The sequence below is a fragment of the Lissotriton helveticus genome, chromosome 5_1 (assembly GCF_964261635.1).
Source record: "Lissotriton helveticus chromosome 5_1, aLisHel1.1, whole genome shotgun sequence".
NCBI lineage: Eukaryota > Metazoa > Chordata > Amphibia > Caudata > Salamandridae > Lissotriton > Lissotriton helveticus.
The window spans coordinates 2,050,959,743-2,050,979,902 of record NC_136065.1 but is presented as its reverse complement, the minus strand read 5'-3'; the positions used below and the strand labels follow the sequence as shown (position 1 = coordinate 2,050,979,902).

The window sequence follows — 20,160 nt, the reverse complement described above, 5'->3', positions numbered from 1 at the left end:
TGCTCAGGCAGTTCCTTCGTAGAATAAGAGATACTTTGACCTCCTGAGGCGGAAGCCGGGAGAGTCTAGCTAGCGTTTTTAAAACTGTAATACTGTGTAAATTGAAGTGATTTTAGACTTTCTTTTACTATTTCGAGTGTGTATTTAATGTGACTGACAACATTCTTACCTCGATCCCCCTCTGCCACGGGATACTTTCTCGAGTGGACGCCCTGCCCTGGGACACGCAGGCCACGCCCACCACCTGACAGGCCACGCCCCTTTTTACGAACGAACGTTCAAATAGCGCGCCATTCCTAGCGCGAGGCAGAACACTTTGACCTCCTGAGGCGGAAGCCGGGAGAGTCTAGCTAGCGTTTTTAAAACTGTAATACTGTGTAAATTGAAGTGATTTTAGACTTTCTTTTACTATTTCGAGTGTGTATTTAATGTGACTGACAACATTCTTACCTCGATCCCCCTCTGCCACGGGATACTTTCTCGAGTGGACGCCCTGCCCTGGGCCACGCAGGCCACGCCCACCACCTGACAGGCCACGCCCCTTTTTACGAACGAACGTTCAAATAGCGCGCCATTCCTAGCGCGAGGCAGAACACTTTGACCTCCTGAGGCGGAAGCCGGGAGAGTCTAGCTAGCGTTTTTAAAACTGTAATACTGTGTAAATTGAAGTGATTTTAGACTTTCTTTTACTATTTCGAGTGTGTATTTAATGTGACTGACAACATTCTTACCTCGATCCCCCTCTGCCACGGGATACTTTCTCGAGTGGACGCCCTGCCCTGGGACACGCAGGCCACGCCCACCACCTGACAGGCCACACCCCTCCCTCCGCCACTATTTATCAAGTGTTTCCACCGGAAGCGCAGCGGACGGGCGCAGCGGGGGCGCCGTTTGCGCGCCGAAGGCGCGCCTAAGGCAAGCCCGTCTGCGCCCGTCCGCGACCAGACCGCGGCCGGGGCCAGACATGTTGCTGGCGGGGGACTCCAAGACGAAAGGATAATATGGTCAGGTGAGGACCTAAAAGCTCTGGCTCCCCCCTTCAAATGTTGTCCGCACTCTATAGACCCTCTGACCCTCGCCCCTCCTCAGATTTGTAGCAATTGTGAGGTAGTTTTTGGCAATGTAAACCCTATGAGGCCTCCTAATCCCAAGTCCCCACTTCAGATAGGCATTAGAGCTGGCCTATTAAATTGTAGATCCCTAGCCAAACATGCTGACGATGTCTGGCTTTTACTCGAAGAACAGGAATGGGATATCCTGTTGTTAACAGAAACGTGGATGAAGGAAGACAACTTGACCTCCATTGCATTGGCAGTCCCTTTGGGATTTAAAATATGTCTCGCCAATCGCTCGGGAACAAAAAGAGGCGGTGGCGTAGCCATCATCTTTAAAGAGCACTTAAGACTAACCTCCTCAGCCCCTACGACTATTCATGGAATTGAAGGCCTCCACTTCTGCTTTCAGGCTAGTCCTCAGCTCTCATTAGCAGGACTGGTGATTTATCGCCCACCCGGCGGCGCAGATTCTAACTTATCTACTCTACTGGACATGATTGTTCAGAGCTCGCTTCTCCACCCCCATTTTATCGTGGTGGGCGACTTCAACATCCACATGGATAAATCCGACTGTGCCATGGCAGAGCTACTTAGAGCTACTTTAAGCACGGCCAATCTTACACTGGTCAATGAGGGCCCGACACATAGGGGGGGCCATACTATTGATCTCATCTTCTCCAATATCAAAAATGTGCTGTCCGAGGATCCACTCCCCCTGACTTGGTCAGATCACTCACTTGTCCCTTTTACACTTAACTTGGCGCACGACATCTCTGCATCCAGCAAATGCTACTTCCTAAAAAGGCAATGGAAGAAACTGATCCCTGAGACTATGGGCCCTATCCTGGAAATGACTACCCCATCCCTGACGAACAACGCCAATATTGATGCTCAACTCCTCAACGAGTGGGTTGGAAAGATGGTTTCTTCCATCGCGCCAGCCTCCCGTGCACTATCAAAAAGAGACTCTCCCTCAGCACCCTGGTTCTCGCAGGAGCTAAGAATAGAGAAATCAGCTTGTAAAAAACTGGAGAGACTCTGGAGAGTAAACTATGGTATGGAGGAAAAGACTAGGTACAAAGAAGCTTTAAAAAATCTACGGAAAGCTATTAGGAAAAATAAAAAACGTTTTTATGCAGACTTGATTCTACAGGCAGAACAGTCTAATAAACAGATTTTCAAAACAGTACAGTCCTTTTTTAAACCAAAGTGCATTGAGAGGGAGGTTGCGCCAACAGTTATGCTATGTGAGCAAATTTCCGAGTTCTTTGACAAAAAAATCAAAAAGGTCTACGACTCTTTTGGACCAGTAATAAAAACAGTGAAACAGGACCTTGTGATTAAGTGCGAGCTAAGTGAGACTTTCACTCAGTTTCTTAATATCCCTGTGAGTGAAGTACGGCAAGAACTGCTCCGATGTAAATCTGGTTCGCCCGACGACCCCTGTCCTGCAAAACTATGGAGCTCTATAGCCGATTTTGTAGCGCCCACACTTCATCATATCTGGAACTCCTCCATTGCGTCGGGCATATTTCCGGATGCATGGAAACACGCTACCCTCCTGCCCTTAAAGAAAAAGCCCAATGGGGATCCGGAAGATCTTACTAATCTCCGCCCGATATCCCTATTAGCCGCTCCGGGAAAAATGTTGGAAAAAATCATACAGCGCCAGCTGAGTAAATTTGTAGAAGTAAACAAAATTCTCCATGAAACACAGTCTGGTTTCCGGCCCGGCTTTAGCACGGAAACAGCACTCATTGAGGTAGCCGAGTCAGTTAGGTGGTCGATGGATGCAGGGAACTCAGCAATGCTGGTACTCCTGGATCTGTCGGCCGCCTTTGATACGGTGGACCACGCCAGACTACTTAGCCGGCTGGCCGAAATAGGGATTCAGGATAAGGCGTTGGATTGGGTACATTCTTACCTATCCCAGAGAACCCAGAAGGTGGCACTTGGGACGATCTCGTCGGCTCCTAAGACCCTTGGCTGTGGAGTCCCACGGGGGTCTGCCTTAAGTCCCCTTCTGTTCAATGTCTACCTTGCGCCTCTCTTTACGCTAATTGCCAACTGGGGTGTCAAGGCAATTTCATATGCCGATGACACACAGTTGGTATTTCCGTATTCTGAGATCACGCAAGAGTCCTTTTCAAACTTCAAAGGCTGTCTTCAAGATGTAGCTCATTGGATGAATGCAAACAAATTAAAACTTAATGCCAATAAGACTGAGGTCATCTTTTTTGGCAAGGGCCCCCCACCCGCGTCAGATCTTTGGTGGCCGAGGGAGATGGGCCCTGCCCCATCACCCAGTCACACGGCAAAAAATCTTGGAGTGAGATGGGATGATTGTATGTCCTTCACCTCCCACATCCAACAAGTTGCCGGATGTTGTATGAGTAAACTGAGAAATTTGCGTAAAATCCTCAGACTCCTACCAGAAGACTGCCGAAAAACGGTTATCCACGCTACTGTGACCTCAAGGCTGGACTATGCCAACGGACTCTACCTAGGTCTACCAAAATACCTGACACAAAGGCTTCAGGTAGTTCAAAATGCGGCTGCGAGACTGTTACTGCGAATTCCACTCAGGCAGTCAGTCTCTCCGCATCTTCGATCCCTGCACTGGCTGCCAGTTGCCAGCAGAATAAAGTTCAAAGCCCTAACGTTGGCTTTTAGATCTTTGCATGGCTCCTATCCAGAATACCTGAAAAAACGTCTTCCTAGATACTCCCAAACCCGTGCATTACGGTCCAACTGTCGTGTTCAATTGACAGTCCCACGCACGAAAAAAGCTCGACTTGGCGGTCGGACTTTTTCGGCTACCGTTTCCGCTCTGTGGAATACCCTGCCACAAGAAATCCAACAGGCCCCTTCTGAATCCTGTTTTAAGACACTGCTAAAAACCTGGCTTTTTATCCAACCACGCTAGTTTAATTGCCAATTTTAATTAATATCCCAGGTCTTCTGTGTTCTACTAGCGCCGGGACACCTCCCCGCGAGGTAGCTGTCGCGCTTTACAAAACCCAGTATTATTATTATTATATGTTTAAAGATGTGCAACTAGTTTCTTTTCACATTCAAAATGATACCTGATTGGGAGATGGAAAGCATTGTTTAGTAGGGTGCACATTTGTTTTGTGGGAAAGCATCTTTGTGATTGGTTAAGAAAAAGCAGTTTGAACGTGGAGTATATATATTATAGGATAAAATTTGAGCAACTCAACCACACCTGCTACTTGCATTTGGAATGCAGTGTTCGAACTTAAAATGAATTTTTAACCTGCACGTGCCGTTAAATGTTCGAGAAAATGGTGCACAAAATATTGTTAGGTTTAAAAAAATTGATGAACTTTTAACCTCCATGTGTTGTAGAATGTTCTAGAAAGTGTGTTGATAGAATACGTTGCATTTCTGAATTCTATGTGTACTTGAATATTAAAAAAACTGTTTATATGGAAAATTAGAAAGACAGTAATAGAGACAAGTTTTGAAAGCTAAAAGAGTCAAGGAACTATTCTAATTTGTTCTTTATTACCTACTGGTAGTTGACAGTAGGTAGTTATAGAGTTAGGACCGAGTTTCCATATGAAGAGCATTTTTTGTTCTGCTTATAACTTTGGCGCCATTTGATGAATCTTCATGAAATTCTTTGTTCATATCAGCTCCTATGTTGAAAGTTTGGGGGTGATTCGTCAAGGGGGGCCAAGATAAAAGGGGGGGGTCCCAGTGTTTTCTCCATGTTAATTTCCATAGACAGTAGTTTTTGAGAAATATCGAAATTTACAGATATCGATATTTGGGAATTCTACCATCTGATTGGCTGTGGTGTTGCGAGGAGGAGCTTGCTGCTTATTGGGTGCGAGCGGTTGCAACTAGGAAGTGTTGGCCGCCATTTTGTGAATTTGTTGAAGCGAGTAAGGGGAAAAAAAGGGGAAAAAAGTAGGAAAGGAGGGTAGGAGCTTTGTGGGGGAGTCCTAAGCGAAGTAGTCACTGTTACCGGTCTGAAAGTGCGTTGAGCTCAAAGTGACATGGTGCTGATATGATAGGGTGCTACACTCGGGTATGAAACCGAGAGCCTAATTCGTGAGGTCATTGCTGTAAAGTGATGTGGTCTGGTGTTTGTAGCATACGTGTGCAAGTAGTGTTAGTAGGCGTTTATACCATACAGTGAGTGGGTAGCTAACTACTGATCACTATTGTGTGTTTATAGTATGCGGGAAGCAAAGTACTCACGCCTAGCGGCGTGAAGACTTGGGGATGAATTCTAGGTGATTGCTGTAAAGGGATGGGCTCTGGGCGCTGTAGTATACGTGTGCAAGTAGTGTTAGTAGGCGTTTATACCATACAGGGAGTGGGAAGCGAACTACTGACCAGTACCTTGCGTTTACTATCCCGGAAGTGGGAAGCGACATACTCACGCCTACCGGTGTGAAGACTTGGGGATGAAACCGAGGTGATTTCTGTAAAGGAATGGGCTCTGGGCGCTGTAGCATACCTGTGGAAGTAGTGTTAGTTTGCGTTTATACAATATAGGGAGTGGGATGCAAACAACTTACCCATACTGGTCTCAAGACTCATGGATGAATCCATGAGCTCTTTGCTGTAGTCATATGATGTGTGTAGTATTTCAGTGTAAGTTATAGTAGTATGTTAGTATGTAATTCTACTAGAATCTAAGTATGTAATGTTAGAATGTAGGGCAGTCATGAGGGGAACCTTGCGAAGTTTGTACAAGGTGCTAGAGAAGACAGTTGCTTTGCTGTATGCCCTGTTGGTGGCTGTTTCAGGTGTCTTGTTTTCCTGTAATAAATCTACGTATTGGATCCACTGCTGTCTGCCTCTTCACTACATAAATTTGGCGAGGAGCTGGAGAAGGAAAAAATGAGGCACCACTCACCAATATTTCAAAATTGCTTGCATTGTGCTGAAGACCTGTTTTCTTCGTGTAGCTGTTTCTACTTATGCCAGGGTTGTCGGATCATTGAACATCCAACTTCTGGTAGGATTTATATTTTTAGATTGTGTGCTTCTTCACTACATTCTGGTCGCTGTACTACACATGTGTAAGTAGTGTTAGAATGCATTCATACTAACAAATGCATCATGGTCCTAGGGAGGATGACCTCTCAGGTGCAGCTCATACAATGGCCCGGGGTGTGCATTCGCGGGACATTTGTTTGCTATTAGAGGGCTGGTGCATAGCTTCCACCCTGTGATTGCAAATCCTCGTTTGACTACTTGAAATGAGAGGAGGAAAACCTCGTATCATTTTAATAGAGGGGATGCGGATGGTAAAAATGGAGAGAAAAAAGAAACAAACAATAAAAAGCGGTGTCTCACCCGTTCATTTAATTGAGGCTCCTGGTGGGTAATGTTCCGTGGCCAATCCAATTATTATATTGCAGGGTCTCTGTAGGACTGGGGATCTTAATGTCACATGTAAATTAGGTGCGGAAGGGCAGAGAGACCTTTTGCAGCCTAGGGGACTGCCACCTTCCCGGATATTCTTTACTAATTATTCAGGGGGTTCGAGGCCAACTGTAGTCCTGGGATCGCCACACTCCGGAGCTTCATTTAAATATGCAGGGTGGGCCTCGGCAGTTACTGAAGCCTCGGTGGTCCTAGGCAGGGCCTAATTGGTTCTGTAATCACACGGGCAGTACTCATGGTGTTATAAGTGATACAATCATAGAAGTCTTGCAGTTGTAGAAATACCCAGGCTTCATTTGTGTAGTAGTCAGTTAGATTATGTTTGGTAGGTGCACTGTAATATTGGAAGGGTTTGCCCTCATAATATCCGATAAACAGATGATTTTCACAGTAAACTATAGACAGGTGTTGTCAGAAAAAGAAGACCTATACACGCAGTTATTTATTTGAAAAAAAAGTAACCTTTATTAAAACGCAAATAAATATAAATTTAAGTTTAATAGAATAAAACAGTATAATATAAAAAACGTGTGTTTACCCACCCGTCACCCGTCTGTCTAGGACGCTGGGGTCCGCGAGAAAAAGTGTGGTCCAGCAAGTCCTTAAAATGAAACACATGAGGCCAGAGATTAGGGGCCATATTATCAATGAATGGCGATAAGGGGCTTGATAATATGCCCTTGTGAATTCCCATAGAAGCCCAGGTTCTAGTGTGAACCTGGACTTCTATGGAAATTCACAAGGGCATATTATCAAGACCTTTGTCGCTGCTTCAGCGGCAGTTTCCTGCCGCTAAAGCGGCGATAATGTTATCGACGTTCTTTGATAATATGGTGCTACATTATTAGCTACTGGGAAATCGCTTGCCTGCACCTGCTGCATCATAGCCCTTTCCCCCACACTGTGCTCAATTGTAGGTCCTGCACACCGAGGTTTCACTGCTCACCTGCCACCACCAGTGTGCCCCTCGACGTGTTGGTGAAAGCTCTGAGCCCGCGGTAGTTTTGTACTGTAGGAGACCAGGTCTCCAGTCGGGGACGGTGTCTTGATACCACGATGGAAGGCGTTCAATCACTCACTTATACAGTCATTCATGCAGCTACTAAATAATCCCTTTAGGCATTCGTAATTGCATTCATTCTTCAATACACCTTGGAATATTACCTACTGGCGATCGCCAGTAGGTAGTTATAGTTAGGACCTAGTTTCCATAGGAAATCCGCAACCTTCTATTTGGAATAACTTTGGCGCCGGTCGACGAACCTTTGTGAAATTCTCCAAGAAGATGGCCTGCTCCACTCCGATCCTTCCCTGAAAGTGGGGGTGATTCATGAAGCGGGGGCCGAGAAAAAAGGGGGTCCCAAAACGTGTTTTCCCCATGCAATTTTCTATAGGTGCCTTTAAGGCAGGCTACAACCCGAACTGCTGAACGGAATTACACCAAATTTGGCAACAAGATAGACTTTGGTTCATAGATGACGCTTTTTGTTACATGGTGTAAATCTGTGCAGTAGTTCCGTAGAAAATCAAAAGTAAAATCATAGATATATCTATGGACGTAGTACCGCCCTAGGATTATATGTAAATGTAAATGTATTGCGATTTATATAGCGCACGTATCACCCGAAGGCATCAAGGCGCTTGCCTTGGGAACCCGTCCTGGTATTCCCCTGTGAGATAACCCCAGCAGGGTATCCACAAGGTGAAAGCCAGGCATCCCGCCGCGAGGGGCCACAGTGGAGATTAAGCAAGCTATTGCCCAGAGTCGCAGAGTGTGAACCCGTGAGTTGAGTAGGCACCGGAACGAGAATTATCGAGTCCGTGGAATTTTTGAGCCCAAGACCCGCCGAGGCGGGGAATTGAACCCTGGTCCAGGACCGATCTCAGCTTCCGGGTCTGCCGCCTCTAACCCCTGAGCCACACTTCTCCACCCTTACGAGCACGCGCTGCATGCTAATTGGCTGTCAACTGTCTGTCAACACTCCAAACCAGGAAGTGTTGGCAGCCATCTGCAAGTGCGCAAAAGACGCAAAGGGGGGAGGGTAGGTTCACCCTGACACCCTAGGCCTACTCAGGGGGTCCCACAAGGACCCCCCAGGCCAAAAGAATTTTTTTTTTGTTGTTAAATCGCGGGATGGGCGTAGGATACGCGTATCGTGTGAAAAAAAAACAAAGCCCGCTTTAGTGCTAATTAGCGTCCCGGTGCACCCCGGGACACTGGAGGATCCAGGGCTCTTGAGGGCACCAGGCAGAGGGCCCGCAGCCCCCGTCTTCAGAATATAGAAATCTCCGGGGAGGTGGTTGTTCCCGGGGTTTGAGGGGCGTGATTGATGCCAACACACTTTTAATTTTATGGGGGGGGGGGGCCTTCGACGCGAAAGTGCCGCTATGGGGTTGTAAATCTGGTACACAGTGTTTTGTTTTACTTTGCTTTCCTTTCTGTCTTGTAGAGGATCCAGGGTAAATATAATGGTTTTTGTACAGCTAGTACCTTTCAACTTTACCCCCAAACGGCTTTCTGCCTGTACCATAGTAACCGTTTATGGAACACTTACGTGAGCACAGAGGTTAGAAGTTCACTACACTATGTTGGTAATTGAAAAAAGTTACTGTTGTGGAGTTTTAAAACTTTTCTCATTGGAAGCGTTAGTCGTAGCTATAAACTCTGGTACAGATCTGGTAAATAGTTAGTCTCAGAATTATACTTCAAATTATAAATATAATTTCTATTGGGGATCGCTACCCCCCCAAAAAAAAGACGTATATACTTTTTTTTAATTAACTTTTATTAAAACAACATTAAATAACTGGAAACGTAAAGATAACAATACAATAAAGTACTAGAAACATAACTTTAATAAACCATATAATAAACAAAATGTGATGTGGACTCCAATAGACGTACGGTAGGTAATCTGCAAAACCCCAAAAAAAATTGTGTTTAAAATTAGATCGATGTGACTAGATGAGGTCAAACATTACAAGTAAAGGTAACACTTGACGATATTTCCTTATTTTTACGTGTGCAGTGTGCTTGGTACATTTCACACGTGTGTTATAGGCCGGCGTTCAAGCGGTGTCTGTATGGAAGTGCCTACTGCATCAGGTTTACATTACAGATCAACAAGTCTTTAAAATGATTCAGAGATAATACAGAATGAGGTGAGAGGATAAGTCATTATGCAGGACAATATTCTTTAAGGCTTATTTACAAGACTCTTGCACCAGTTTTGTGTTACTTTTCCCATGTTGAAAGTGACGCAAAAGTGGCGCAAGGGGAGGCATTGTATATCTAGGCCGCTCTGCTTACCTTGTGTAAACACTGTAACCAGCAGAATTCACCACTTGAATTCAGCTTTGGTTCTACACGGCAGAGTGGACAGCAGCGTCCATTATTTTAAAAGAGAAAGAGAAACGATGAGAGAGTGAGAAAGAGAAAGAGAGAAAAAAAGACATTAAAACGTGGGAGAGCGAAAGTTATAGATGGAGCAGTTAATACTGGAAAAAATACTCATAGCTCACCTTTTGCCTCGGTTGTGTGTCCACGGATGTGCTGCTTCATAGTGCACCCCCAGTTTAGTGATCTGAAAGATAGTATAAAGAGTTAGTAATAGCATAGTCCATACAACTGCACACGTATATTTTTGCTTTATGTTTTTGTACACTCAGGTTACTGTATTACAACAGGTTCCACTGTAAGGAGGTGTCTGTGCGCTGTTTTTCTTCCAAAGTAGTATATCCCATGCACTCCCACTACATAGCAGTGAGTTCTCAATATTGCGTATCTACACTGTTGCACCCCATTGACTCGCAGAGTCAGGAGGTGAGTGTTTTCGTTGGGAAGTTAGAGGCAGATTTACAAGCTCCTTGCGCCACTTTTCCCATGTTAAAAGTGACACAAAAGTGTAGCAAGAAGCTTGTAGATCTGTTCCTCAGACTGTTGTAAGCTATCTATTCTCAGTGCTTGGAGGTAATTATATATTTCTAAGCAGTGAAGGTGCTGCACACTACCCACTCTCTCCTTTCATGGACAACTTGTTGTTATTTCGGAAACAAGCTTTTTTGCTCACCTAGTACCATTGGCGTGATTCAAAGAGGGTGCATTAAGTGTCGAAGCAGGCTTCACTGTGGCCAACAGAGTTCACAACTTGTACTCAGCTAAGGTTGTACATGGCAGAGTGGACAGCAGCGTCCAGAACTTTTAAAGAGAAAGATAAACGATGTGAGAGAGAGTGAGAAAGAAAAAGAGAGAAAGAAAATGACATTAAAACGTGGGAGAGAGAAAGTTATAGATGGAGCAGTTAATACTGGAGAAAATACTTGTAGTTCACCTTTTGCCTCCGTTGTGTGTTCAAGCATGTGCTGGTTCATAGTGCACCCTCCAGTTTAGTGATCTGAAAGATAGTATATAGAGTTAGTAATAGCATAGTACATACAACTGCACACGTATATTTTCGCTTTATTTATTTGTATACTCAGGATAATGTATTTTTTCAACTTCCACTGTAAGGATGTGTCTGTGCGCTGTTTTTCTTCCAAAGTAGTATATCACATATACTCCCACTGCATATCGGTGAGTTCTCAATATTGCAGGGTAGATTTACAAGCCCCCTGCGCCACCAGTACGTCACTTTTTGTGACATACTGGTGGCGCGGGGAGTCCTCCATATTTACAAGGGGAGGAAAAGCCACCCTGCGTGACTTTTCCTCTCCTTGTAAATATGGCCCCTTTGCACGCAGCACTTTGCGGTGAAGGGGCGTTTCATGGGTGTTGCTGTGGGTGTTCCAACGCAACACCCATGGAACAAGACACATCTCCAGATTTACGAGAAATTCGTAAATCTGGAGATGCATCTGGATGCATCTGAATGCTACGCCACCCTAGTGGTGGCGTAGCAAGGTGCAACGAGGAGAAATGTTTTCATTTCTCCATGTTTTTTTTCCTCTTTCAATGCGTGCTGCATTCTACGCACGCATTGAAAAAGGGAAAAGCCTTTAGCGATTGTTTTTTGCAGGAAGGTGCCTCTTCCTGCACAAAAACAATTTCCCCTTGGCGCAGGCATCCTTGCACTATGGTGCAAGGGGGCCTGCGCCGGCGCATGGCAGCTGTTTGTGCGCCAGCGGAGGGGAGAGCACAGGAATGCGACATATTCTTGTAAATATGTTGCATTCCTATGCTCTGAAAGTGCAGCAGCGTGGTGCAGCCAAAGGGCTTACGGTGCCAATCTGCGGCACTTTCTTGTAGACCTGCCCCTGCGTACCTAGACTGTTGCACCTCATTGACTCGCAGTGTGTGGAGGTGAGTGTTTTTCTTGAGAAGTCAGAGGCAGATTTCCAAGCTCCTTGCGCTACTTTTCCCATGTTAAAAGTGACACAAAAGTGGCGCAAGAAGCTTGTAGATCTGTTCGTCAGACTGTTGTAACCTATCCATTCTCACTGCTCGAAGGCAATTGTATATTTCTACGCAGTGAATGTCCTGAACACTACCCACTCTCTCCTTTGACAGATAACTTGGTATTGTTTCGGAAACAAGCTTCTATGCTCACCTAGTGCCATTGGCGTGATTCAAAGAGGGTGCACTACGTGTCGAAGCAGGTTTCACTGTGGCCAACAGAGTTCACTACTTGTACTTAGCTACAGTTGTGCACGGCAGAGTGGACAGCAGCGTCCATAACTTTAAAAGAGAAAAAGAAACGATGGGAGAAACAGTGAGAAAGAGAAAGTGAGAAAAAACGACATTAAAACGTGGCAGTGAGAAAGTTATAAATGGAGCAGTTAATAGTGGAGAAAATACCGTAGCTCACCTTTTGCCTCCGTTGTGTGTCCAAGCACGTGCTGGTTCATAGTGCACCCTCCAGTTTAGTGATCTGAAAGATAGTATAAAGAGTTAGTAATAGTATAGTCCCACTTTCTCCTTTCACTGATGACTTGTCGTTGTTTCGGAAACAAGCTTCTTTGCTCACCTTGTGCCATTGGCCTGATTCAAAGAGGGTGCACTATGTGCCGAAGCAGCTTTCTCAAAAGTTGTTACGATGGCCACGCATCATCGCAGAATCCTCGAACATTGAGTTTTAGAGGTGTTGGGGGGGACGCCAATTTGTGAAACACAACCTGTAAGATAAAAAGGAAGTTAACATTGTGTGTAATTTTTTTATCAAAGGAGAGAGGAAGGGAGAGAGTGACTGCAAAGAATATTCGCAGCTCAACTTTTTGTCACCAGTATGTTTTTCACTACGTGGCGGGACATAATGCACCCTGAAGCTCTATATCTAAAAGATAGTAAAAGAAAGATGTTATGATTGGTAATTGTTACTATCTTAATGTGGAGTTGAATATCATCGCCCTTTTACACACGTTCCTTCTCACATTTAAAATAACTATTTGTATAGTTTATATTCCGGACGTTTGAGCAATTATAAAAACGTTCCTGCTATTGGAAATAAAATATATGCATGTAATTTGATACACTATATAGGACTGCGTTTTTCTAAATCGTTGCGTCGCTTTTTTGTATCCAGTCTGCTACAGCCCTTCGACTCCCTCTGGTACATACCCAGGCCTCACTGCTCACCTTTTCGTGGATAGGACACCTTCTGCATCATGTAGTCCCGATCTGCCACAAAAAAGTATCATATATGGTGCTGAGTCTTGATATCTCGATGGCTAACAACAACCTCGTGCTCCCATCATCATCATTGCAGGTTCTTTGCCTGCTCAGTGCTTCGGGTACCACTAACTCAGTGACCATGCATGTGGTAGTGGGCCCCCTTGTTCGGGAGTTTGAGCCTACATGAAGCGTGCTAACCACCAGGACGGGCCATCACAGCGATTGCGATGGGAGCAACTCTAAAATGGCGTACAGCAAGTGCGCCCCGTCATTTTTATAGGTAGGGTCACGTGTGTAGTGACGGATGGGCTGGATGGGTGTGGCGTGGGTCTATACCAGTCATGAGGGAGTGTGTGTGCCGATCTGACAACTAGACCTGGAACTATGAAATCAGTACAATGGAAATCTGGGCCATGTATTGTTGTTGTTTATTCCTGGTAGCGTAAGCGGAGTGGGCTGTACTAACGTATTCAGCCTCGATTAATTTAACACCACCCCCGGGGCTTTTAAATGTTGGGAGGGGGGCCGCGTGGCTCTGGGACTCTGCAGGAGCTGGCCCTGGGTCGTGGCAGTCTCCAGGACCTTCGAGGGCTCTAGGCATAGGGTCACGCAGTCTGCCTCACACAATACACTAAAAAAGAAGAGAAAGTGATGAGAGATGATTTGTGACATGTTTAGGCTTGAGAGCCTCCACAATCATTAAATGGGGTCTGGCAGTGAAGTGTGTACTCATTCTGGAAGAAGTCTTTCGGGGTCTTGTGAAAGCAAGTCATCTTTTATAATTGCCTCTCGCTGCGTGTACTTGCAAGGTTATCTGATTTGCTCGTATGTTAAAAACAGAAACTTTCAACACCTCTTTGTGATTTGTTGTGAAGCATTGTAAGAAGACATATTAGCAACCAACCCCTTTCTTTGTGCAGATTTTGAAAAACATTTGATTGGCTGTTGTGTGGTTACGTCTACCTTCCTGATCCTAATTTTTTTTTTTTTTTCTATGTGGCGTTATGATACACTCACCATGTATGTAGCCCATTTTGTGACGCACTTTATTTTACAATGCGTTTCAAAAACTAGTTGTCGTAGGGTGTTTTTAACTTAAACTGTGTACTCTGCCTTCAAGTTTGTTGACTATAAAGGTATTTAAAAAAATTGCACAAGTTTTCAAAATATTTTTATTGAGTCTTTATTATTCATCATATGGGTGAAATGCACATTTTTTTTCATTCATTGGTATCACGCGTTGGACCACATTTATTTTATTTTATCATAAGCACTCATTTCTTAAGTTTACATTATATAAGTGTTGCCCCATCATCTTTTTTTAAATATTTGGGCTTTTTTTACTTTCTGATAAAGTAGAATAGAAGTGCTACGACAAACACTCCCTCACTACTCCATCTTTTTTTTAATGTACATTTCATGTCATTATTACATTTTACAATCATTTTTTAAAAAATTGAAAGAATTAATATTCACATTAACATTTGAAGACACAATTATATTATGTTGTTGAAAAAAAGTGCTTGCGAAGATAATCCTCTTGTTCTTCACGAGTGAACATTACTAAAAGCACTACTCAATATAAATACTTTTAGCCCATTGTCACTTCAGAAGTTAAAGAGTATTCTCCTTTATTGCTAAGTGTTTTCTTGAAAGCGTATTTATACTATATTTTTCAATGATTAAGAAATGCTTGCATACTAAAAAAAAAAATTCTCGGTTGTAAGTCATCCAACTCCAGTTGAAGGATCATAAAGTTTAATATAAATTAAAATACACATTAACAATATGATCCCTCAGTGGAAATGAAAGATAATTTGAAGATTATGACATCGCTTCTAATCATTACTTTGCACGTAGTAATTCTTAAAAGAACCTATATTTCTTGTAATGGTTTTTTACTGAACTCATTATTATATTCTATTAAACGTAATCATATCACATTCTATAATCATTTAAATATTTTTGCTTTCTTTCTTAAATATATAAAACATATACCTATTAAGATAATTTACCTCTCTTCGATATTCTTTCCTTCCTCCGTCGAAATTCATCCAACTCCTCTGGAGGGGACATAATGTTTTATGTATTTTTAAATATACATTAACAATATGTTCCCTCTGAGGAAATGAAAGATATTGTCTAGATGCTCTTAGTTTCTTTGCCCATATTGATTCTCTGAAACGAAACAAATTTTCCCACGGGTGTGGTTTATATACTTTTTGGTCTATGGGATCAATTTATTGCTCCTCCCACTTTTAAGTCACGTTTTTCAGTTGACAGGTGTTCTCATTAAGGAGTCTACTCCAGAAAAAGGAGATAACATTTTGCCAATATATATCAAGAGGCGTTCTCAGTGCCTCTCTTTTTGAAATGTATTAATACTGATTACTGCCCAAGAAGATTAAAAAAAACAGGAGAAGGATTCAAGACTGATGATGGAGTTCAGACATTCTGACAGCAGCGGCTGCTACCAGACGGGGTGGAGGTGTTTGGGGGCTGGGGGGGAGAGGAGAGAAATTAAATAATTAATAGGACTTTTCTTTACTGCCACATCTCCTCCGTCCAAGTTCTTTTTCTCTTCCTGTCTCGGCTGGCAGGAGAAAGCACCCGGGCGAACAGGCTGCCCTGAGCCAATCACAACACTGCAATGATTGGTCTGAGCGCCGTGGATCGGCGCTCAGACTGCAACAGAGAGCCTGTGCAGGTTCCTGACCAGGCTGTGTAATGCAGCCTATTAGGAACATGCAAAGTGCACGTGAACTGTTTGCACAGCACTCACCCCTGCTTTTGGCCAGCCCTTGCCCACCCTACCACTGACTGCAATGGGGAAAATAAAACAATAATAACAATAGTTATTATAATTTTATTTGACCTTTTCGGAGAAACCGCCACTGCATTCTGAGACCAATCAAACTGCAGCTACCTGGCCATTAGTGACAAATGCCAATTGTACAATACAGATGTTGACTCAGTTTTCATCTGCTAGAAAAGGGAAAGGTCCAGACAAATCTACAGTCTGGGTAAGTGGAAAGCCAAACTCGCCCAATGTATCAATGCCTAAATCCATATTGATTCAAATATCCAACATAGAACTTGCAAAACGTTTAAACGTGAAGTACTAGTCTTTGTTTAAAAAAAAAGCCTTGCCAATACATTCCCCAATCATACCACTTCAGAGAACTTCAAACCTCCTTGAAGGACTTATGCTCTCTCCTTACTTGTTCCTTTGATGTTTTATTGAAGTTTTCTTCTTTTTTATCACCTTTTGCTTGTGTATGCTGCTATTTGATTAATTGTTTCTACTCTTAATTTGAATTGCCGCTATTCTTTTTAACATTATTATTCTGCTGTAGCATTACTTTTTTCATACACCCCTTCCCTCCCCCTCCCTTATAACCTTAATATCCCATAAAATGCTTTTATGTTTCTGTTATGACATTAGTAATGACAATATTTCAGATTTTGTTCAAGTATTTTTACTTCCTGCTGATGTCTAATGTTGTTTACCATTTTTGCTCTTAATAAAAAAAAATTAAAAAACCCACATTCTAGGAATAATTCTTAATTCAATAAATTAGATGTCAGTAGCGACTGATACTAGGTTAGTGGATTCAATGCAGAATGAATGTTCACAACTGGCTTTGACGATGACCAACAACTGCAGGGCCTTGCTTTGGCAACATAATTTCAAAACAATAAAATTATTTTAAAAATGGGTCTATATTTTCACTGTCTGTGGTAAGACCAATTTACCAGAGGCACTTTGGAGGAGACTGGAGTTTACCAGGAAATCCTCTAACTGCCAAATTGTAACTGCTTCTCCCCCACTTATTTCACCGTTGCACTCTGTACGGTCACTTAGCAAGCTTAGTCCCATTTTATTGAAAGAGTCTACCAACTAAATAGACTTTCTTTTAATATGGTCCAAGTCCTCTCACATACTCCTATCCCTTTCACAAACTCCTGTGCTTCCCAAACATTTTCTGCCTCTCACATTGCTGTCTTGTGTTTGTTACTCCTACTCGAATCTCCTTGTGTAAAACGTTGTTTGCTGTAACTAATCTCTCTGGTATGAATTACACTTTTATGAATCCTAGACATATAAAACCTGCCATTTACAAAAATCCTGCCATTGAAGGATCTGTTGTAATCTTTCTCTTAACATGTAGGGGGTCATTAGGATGGCGGGTGGATGGCCCCCGCCAGGCCGGTGGTGGCTACCGTCAGCCTGGCGGGGACGATCCGCCCGCCATCTTAATGGGCCACATAGATTGTTGCGGAAATTGTGTCTTGTGACAGGAACTAAACCCTTTAGCAAATTACCATGCCCTTTTCTTATTTTGCTTCCTTCTACAATGTTTTGTTATGATTTGACATGATGTGTGTTTAAATCTGTTTAACATTGGACTGTGCAAAGGGAATGTGCCCACAACATTTATAAAGAACTGTTGACTTTGTGGTTGTTAGATTCTGGACTGGTGTGGGTGGTGTGGATTGATCTTTGAAAGATCAAGTGTTCAAAAGACTAAAGGAAGAACAGTGACCTGAAATGAATGTGATGTGAAACACCTACATTGTTGGTGATTGGGTAATGATTGCAAAGATAGGTTGTTGAAATAAGGCAGGTCTCAGTACCCTGAACCTTGAAGATGGTGGAAAGAAGAAATGTGGTGATATTCTAAAATGATCAAATTGGAAGCATACCAGAAAACAATAGTATGTTTCGGGTAGAATCCCATTTTGGTGACCCCTTACATATTATCACATTTGTATTTGATCCTGGTATAATATTTGTTACTGGTGTGTGTCTCTGTGACATTGTATGTATGCATATGTTTGCAATTCTGGGTAGGTGGGTTAGGATTTGCCTATGTAAAAGCAATTGCATTGTTCATCAGAGCTTGCAGATTCTTGCTTTCTGAACATTCATATGTAAAATGTCTGACTTTGCAGCGGATGGTCTTTATGCTGGTCATCCTTTGATTTGAAATAATTAGAAGACACATGAAACTATATGCATTTCACGGCTCCTAGTCTGCACTGAGGCTGGAGTTGGGGAAGGACAGGAAAATGTGGATTTACATACTATATCCAGATTCTAGGGGAAGGTGATAAGTCGTTGCTGGTAGGTGGTGAGAACATGAGTAGCAAGGTGAGTGTATGAGGGTAGGAAAGGGATGAGCCGAGGTGAGCATTAGTCAGTAAAGAGATTGAGCGACTGGAAGAAGATACCAAAAAGAATACAATTAATTATCGGATGGACGCATGCTGAAAGAATATACAAGAGAGAGATGGGAGGAGGGTGAGAACACTAAGTAGCCAAGAACAAAATATGAGATGGCCAAAGCAGGCTTAGTTTCAGTATGAATATTTATACCATGGCTTGGTTTTCAATACACTGCAATGACGTCCAGTGTGCACTATAAAATATTGATTGATGAAGCTGGGAGGGTGAACAATTGGTATGGAAGGGAAAGGAGAGGGCAGGAGTGTGAAAGTTAAAAAGGATGTATGACGGTACAACGTGTGGTATTACCACACGTACCGTTACAACGCGTTTTTTACAATGCAAGTCGTTACCACGACTTGCGCTGTAGGGGTGCTGGACTTAGAATAGTTAAATTTACTATTCCAACACCAGCCTACGTACAGTAGGGAAGGTGTTAGAATAGTAAATCTACTATTCCTTGTCCTTGAGCGCCCTCCAGCGCAAGTCGTGGTTACGACTTGCGTTGTAAAAGACGCGTCGTAACTGTAGTGCAGGGTAACATCCGCGTTGTAAAGGATGTTCCCCAGTTAACAAGCATGTACCCAGTAGCTCACTAACTAACTTGCACATCATCATGAACATCTTCCTACCTTCTTTCCTTACCAGATGTGTATGCTATCGGCATCGGGCAAGATGTGGACATGACAGAGCTCAGCGATATTGCTTCCAAGAAGCCCGATGAAAGACATGTTTTCAAGTTGAAGTCTGCAGAAGATCTGAAGAATTCCTTTGATGAAATGCTGAGTACGGTGACGGGGACAAGCGTCCCTTCTTATTCTCTCTGCTTTATATATGCAGGACCATGCAACCAGATTCTCCAGCAATCTTTGACTGATTCTTTTCACTCATCTCTGATTAGGTGTGAAAGAAATTGGGGACATGTGTGGCCTGAGTAGCACCAGTGAGGACAACAACAAACGGCAGAATTACCCCTGGCATGTGAAGATTAAGGTGAATGCCTTAGGCCAAGGTCAATAAATCTTTAAATTAGAGAAGAGAAGAATTTGCATTTGCAAATGCAATATCCGTCTCCGAAATGATCTTCTATAGAACTTAAGTATTTGTCTTCATAAAATGTATGCAACCGTTCTCAAACAAAGGTTTCATCTTCATAATTGAAATGTAGAAATCAAGGAAAGTAGGGATTTAACATCAGGTGTCCTCTGTCGTATGAGTAAGCTAAAAGATTGACAAGAATCCAGTGAGGAACGCTGGTGGGATACCTCATGGAGGGCTCCTGGTTGCACTACAGGATGAGGATCCTCCTGGGTATCTTAACCTTTCTTGAAACATGATTTTTCAGTGATCTACTAAGAGTTGCTAATAGATTAAACTCTCAACAGCACAGAGAACAAATCACCCAACTACTCCCACTCCACCAGAGGCAGACATGCAATATTAGCATTCTTGCTTCAACCCTCCCCTTTTTGGGATTCAGAACCGCTCATTCTCAAAGTGAGTACTTCCTGCAACAAAAGAAAATAACATACTGGACTACTGCCACTGGGTATCCACTGGGACACTGATACGCACAACACGCTGCTACACCAACAACTAACTGCCTCTACATCCCTAAACCCCTCTCCTATTGCTTTTTCCACAGTCTGTACCCACTCCATCACAATGACCTGCTCCTCACTAAAGGAATTTCGGACCCCTTTCTGGCTTATTCCACAGTGCTTGTCCAACCAATTCCATCATAATCTTCCACATAAACCATCAGAGTTCTCATTCCTTCATCCAAAGACAAAAGGCTCAGACATCCAGCTATGACCGAGAACCAAGCTGTTCCCTGGTCC

At 43.2% G+C, this 20,160-nt stretch overlaps 1 protein-coding gene across 1 annotated transcript in view; it reads left to right on the top strand.

Moving 5' to 3' along the window:
* Positions 1 to 20,160, top strand: part of C2 (complement C2) — a 658,041-nt gene that overhangs the window by 390,322 nt on the left and 247,559 nt on the right. Inside the window, exons 10-11 of the mRNA XM_078645909.1 lie at positions 18,968 to 19,105; positions 19,221 to 19,312. Coding sequence (XP_078502035.1) covers positions 18,968 to 19,105; positions 19,221 to 19,312 — 230 coding nt within the window. The remainder of the gene's footprint in view (positions 1 to 18,967; positions 19,106 to 19,220; positions 19,313 to 20,160) is intronic.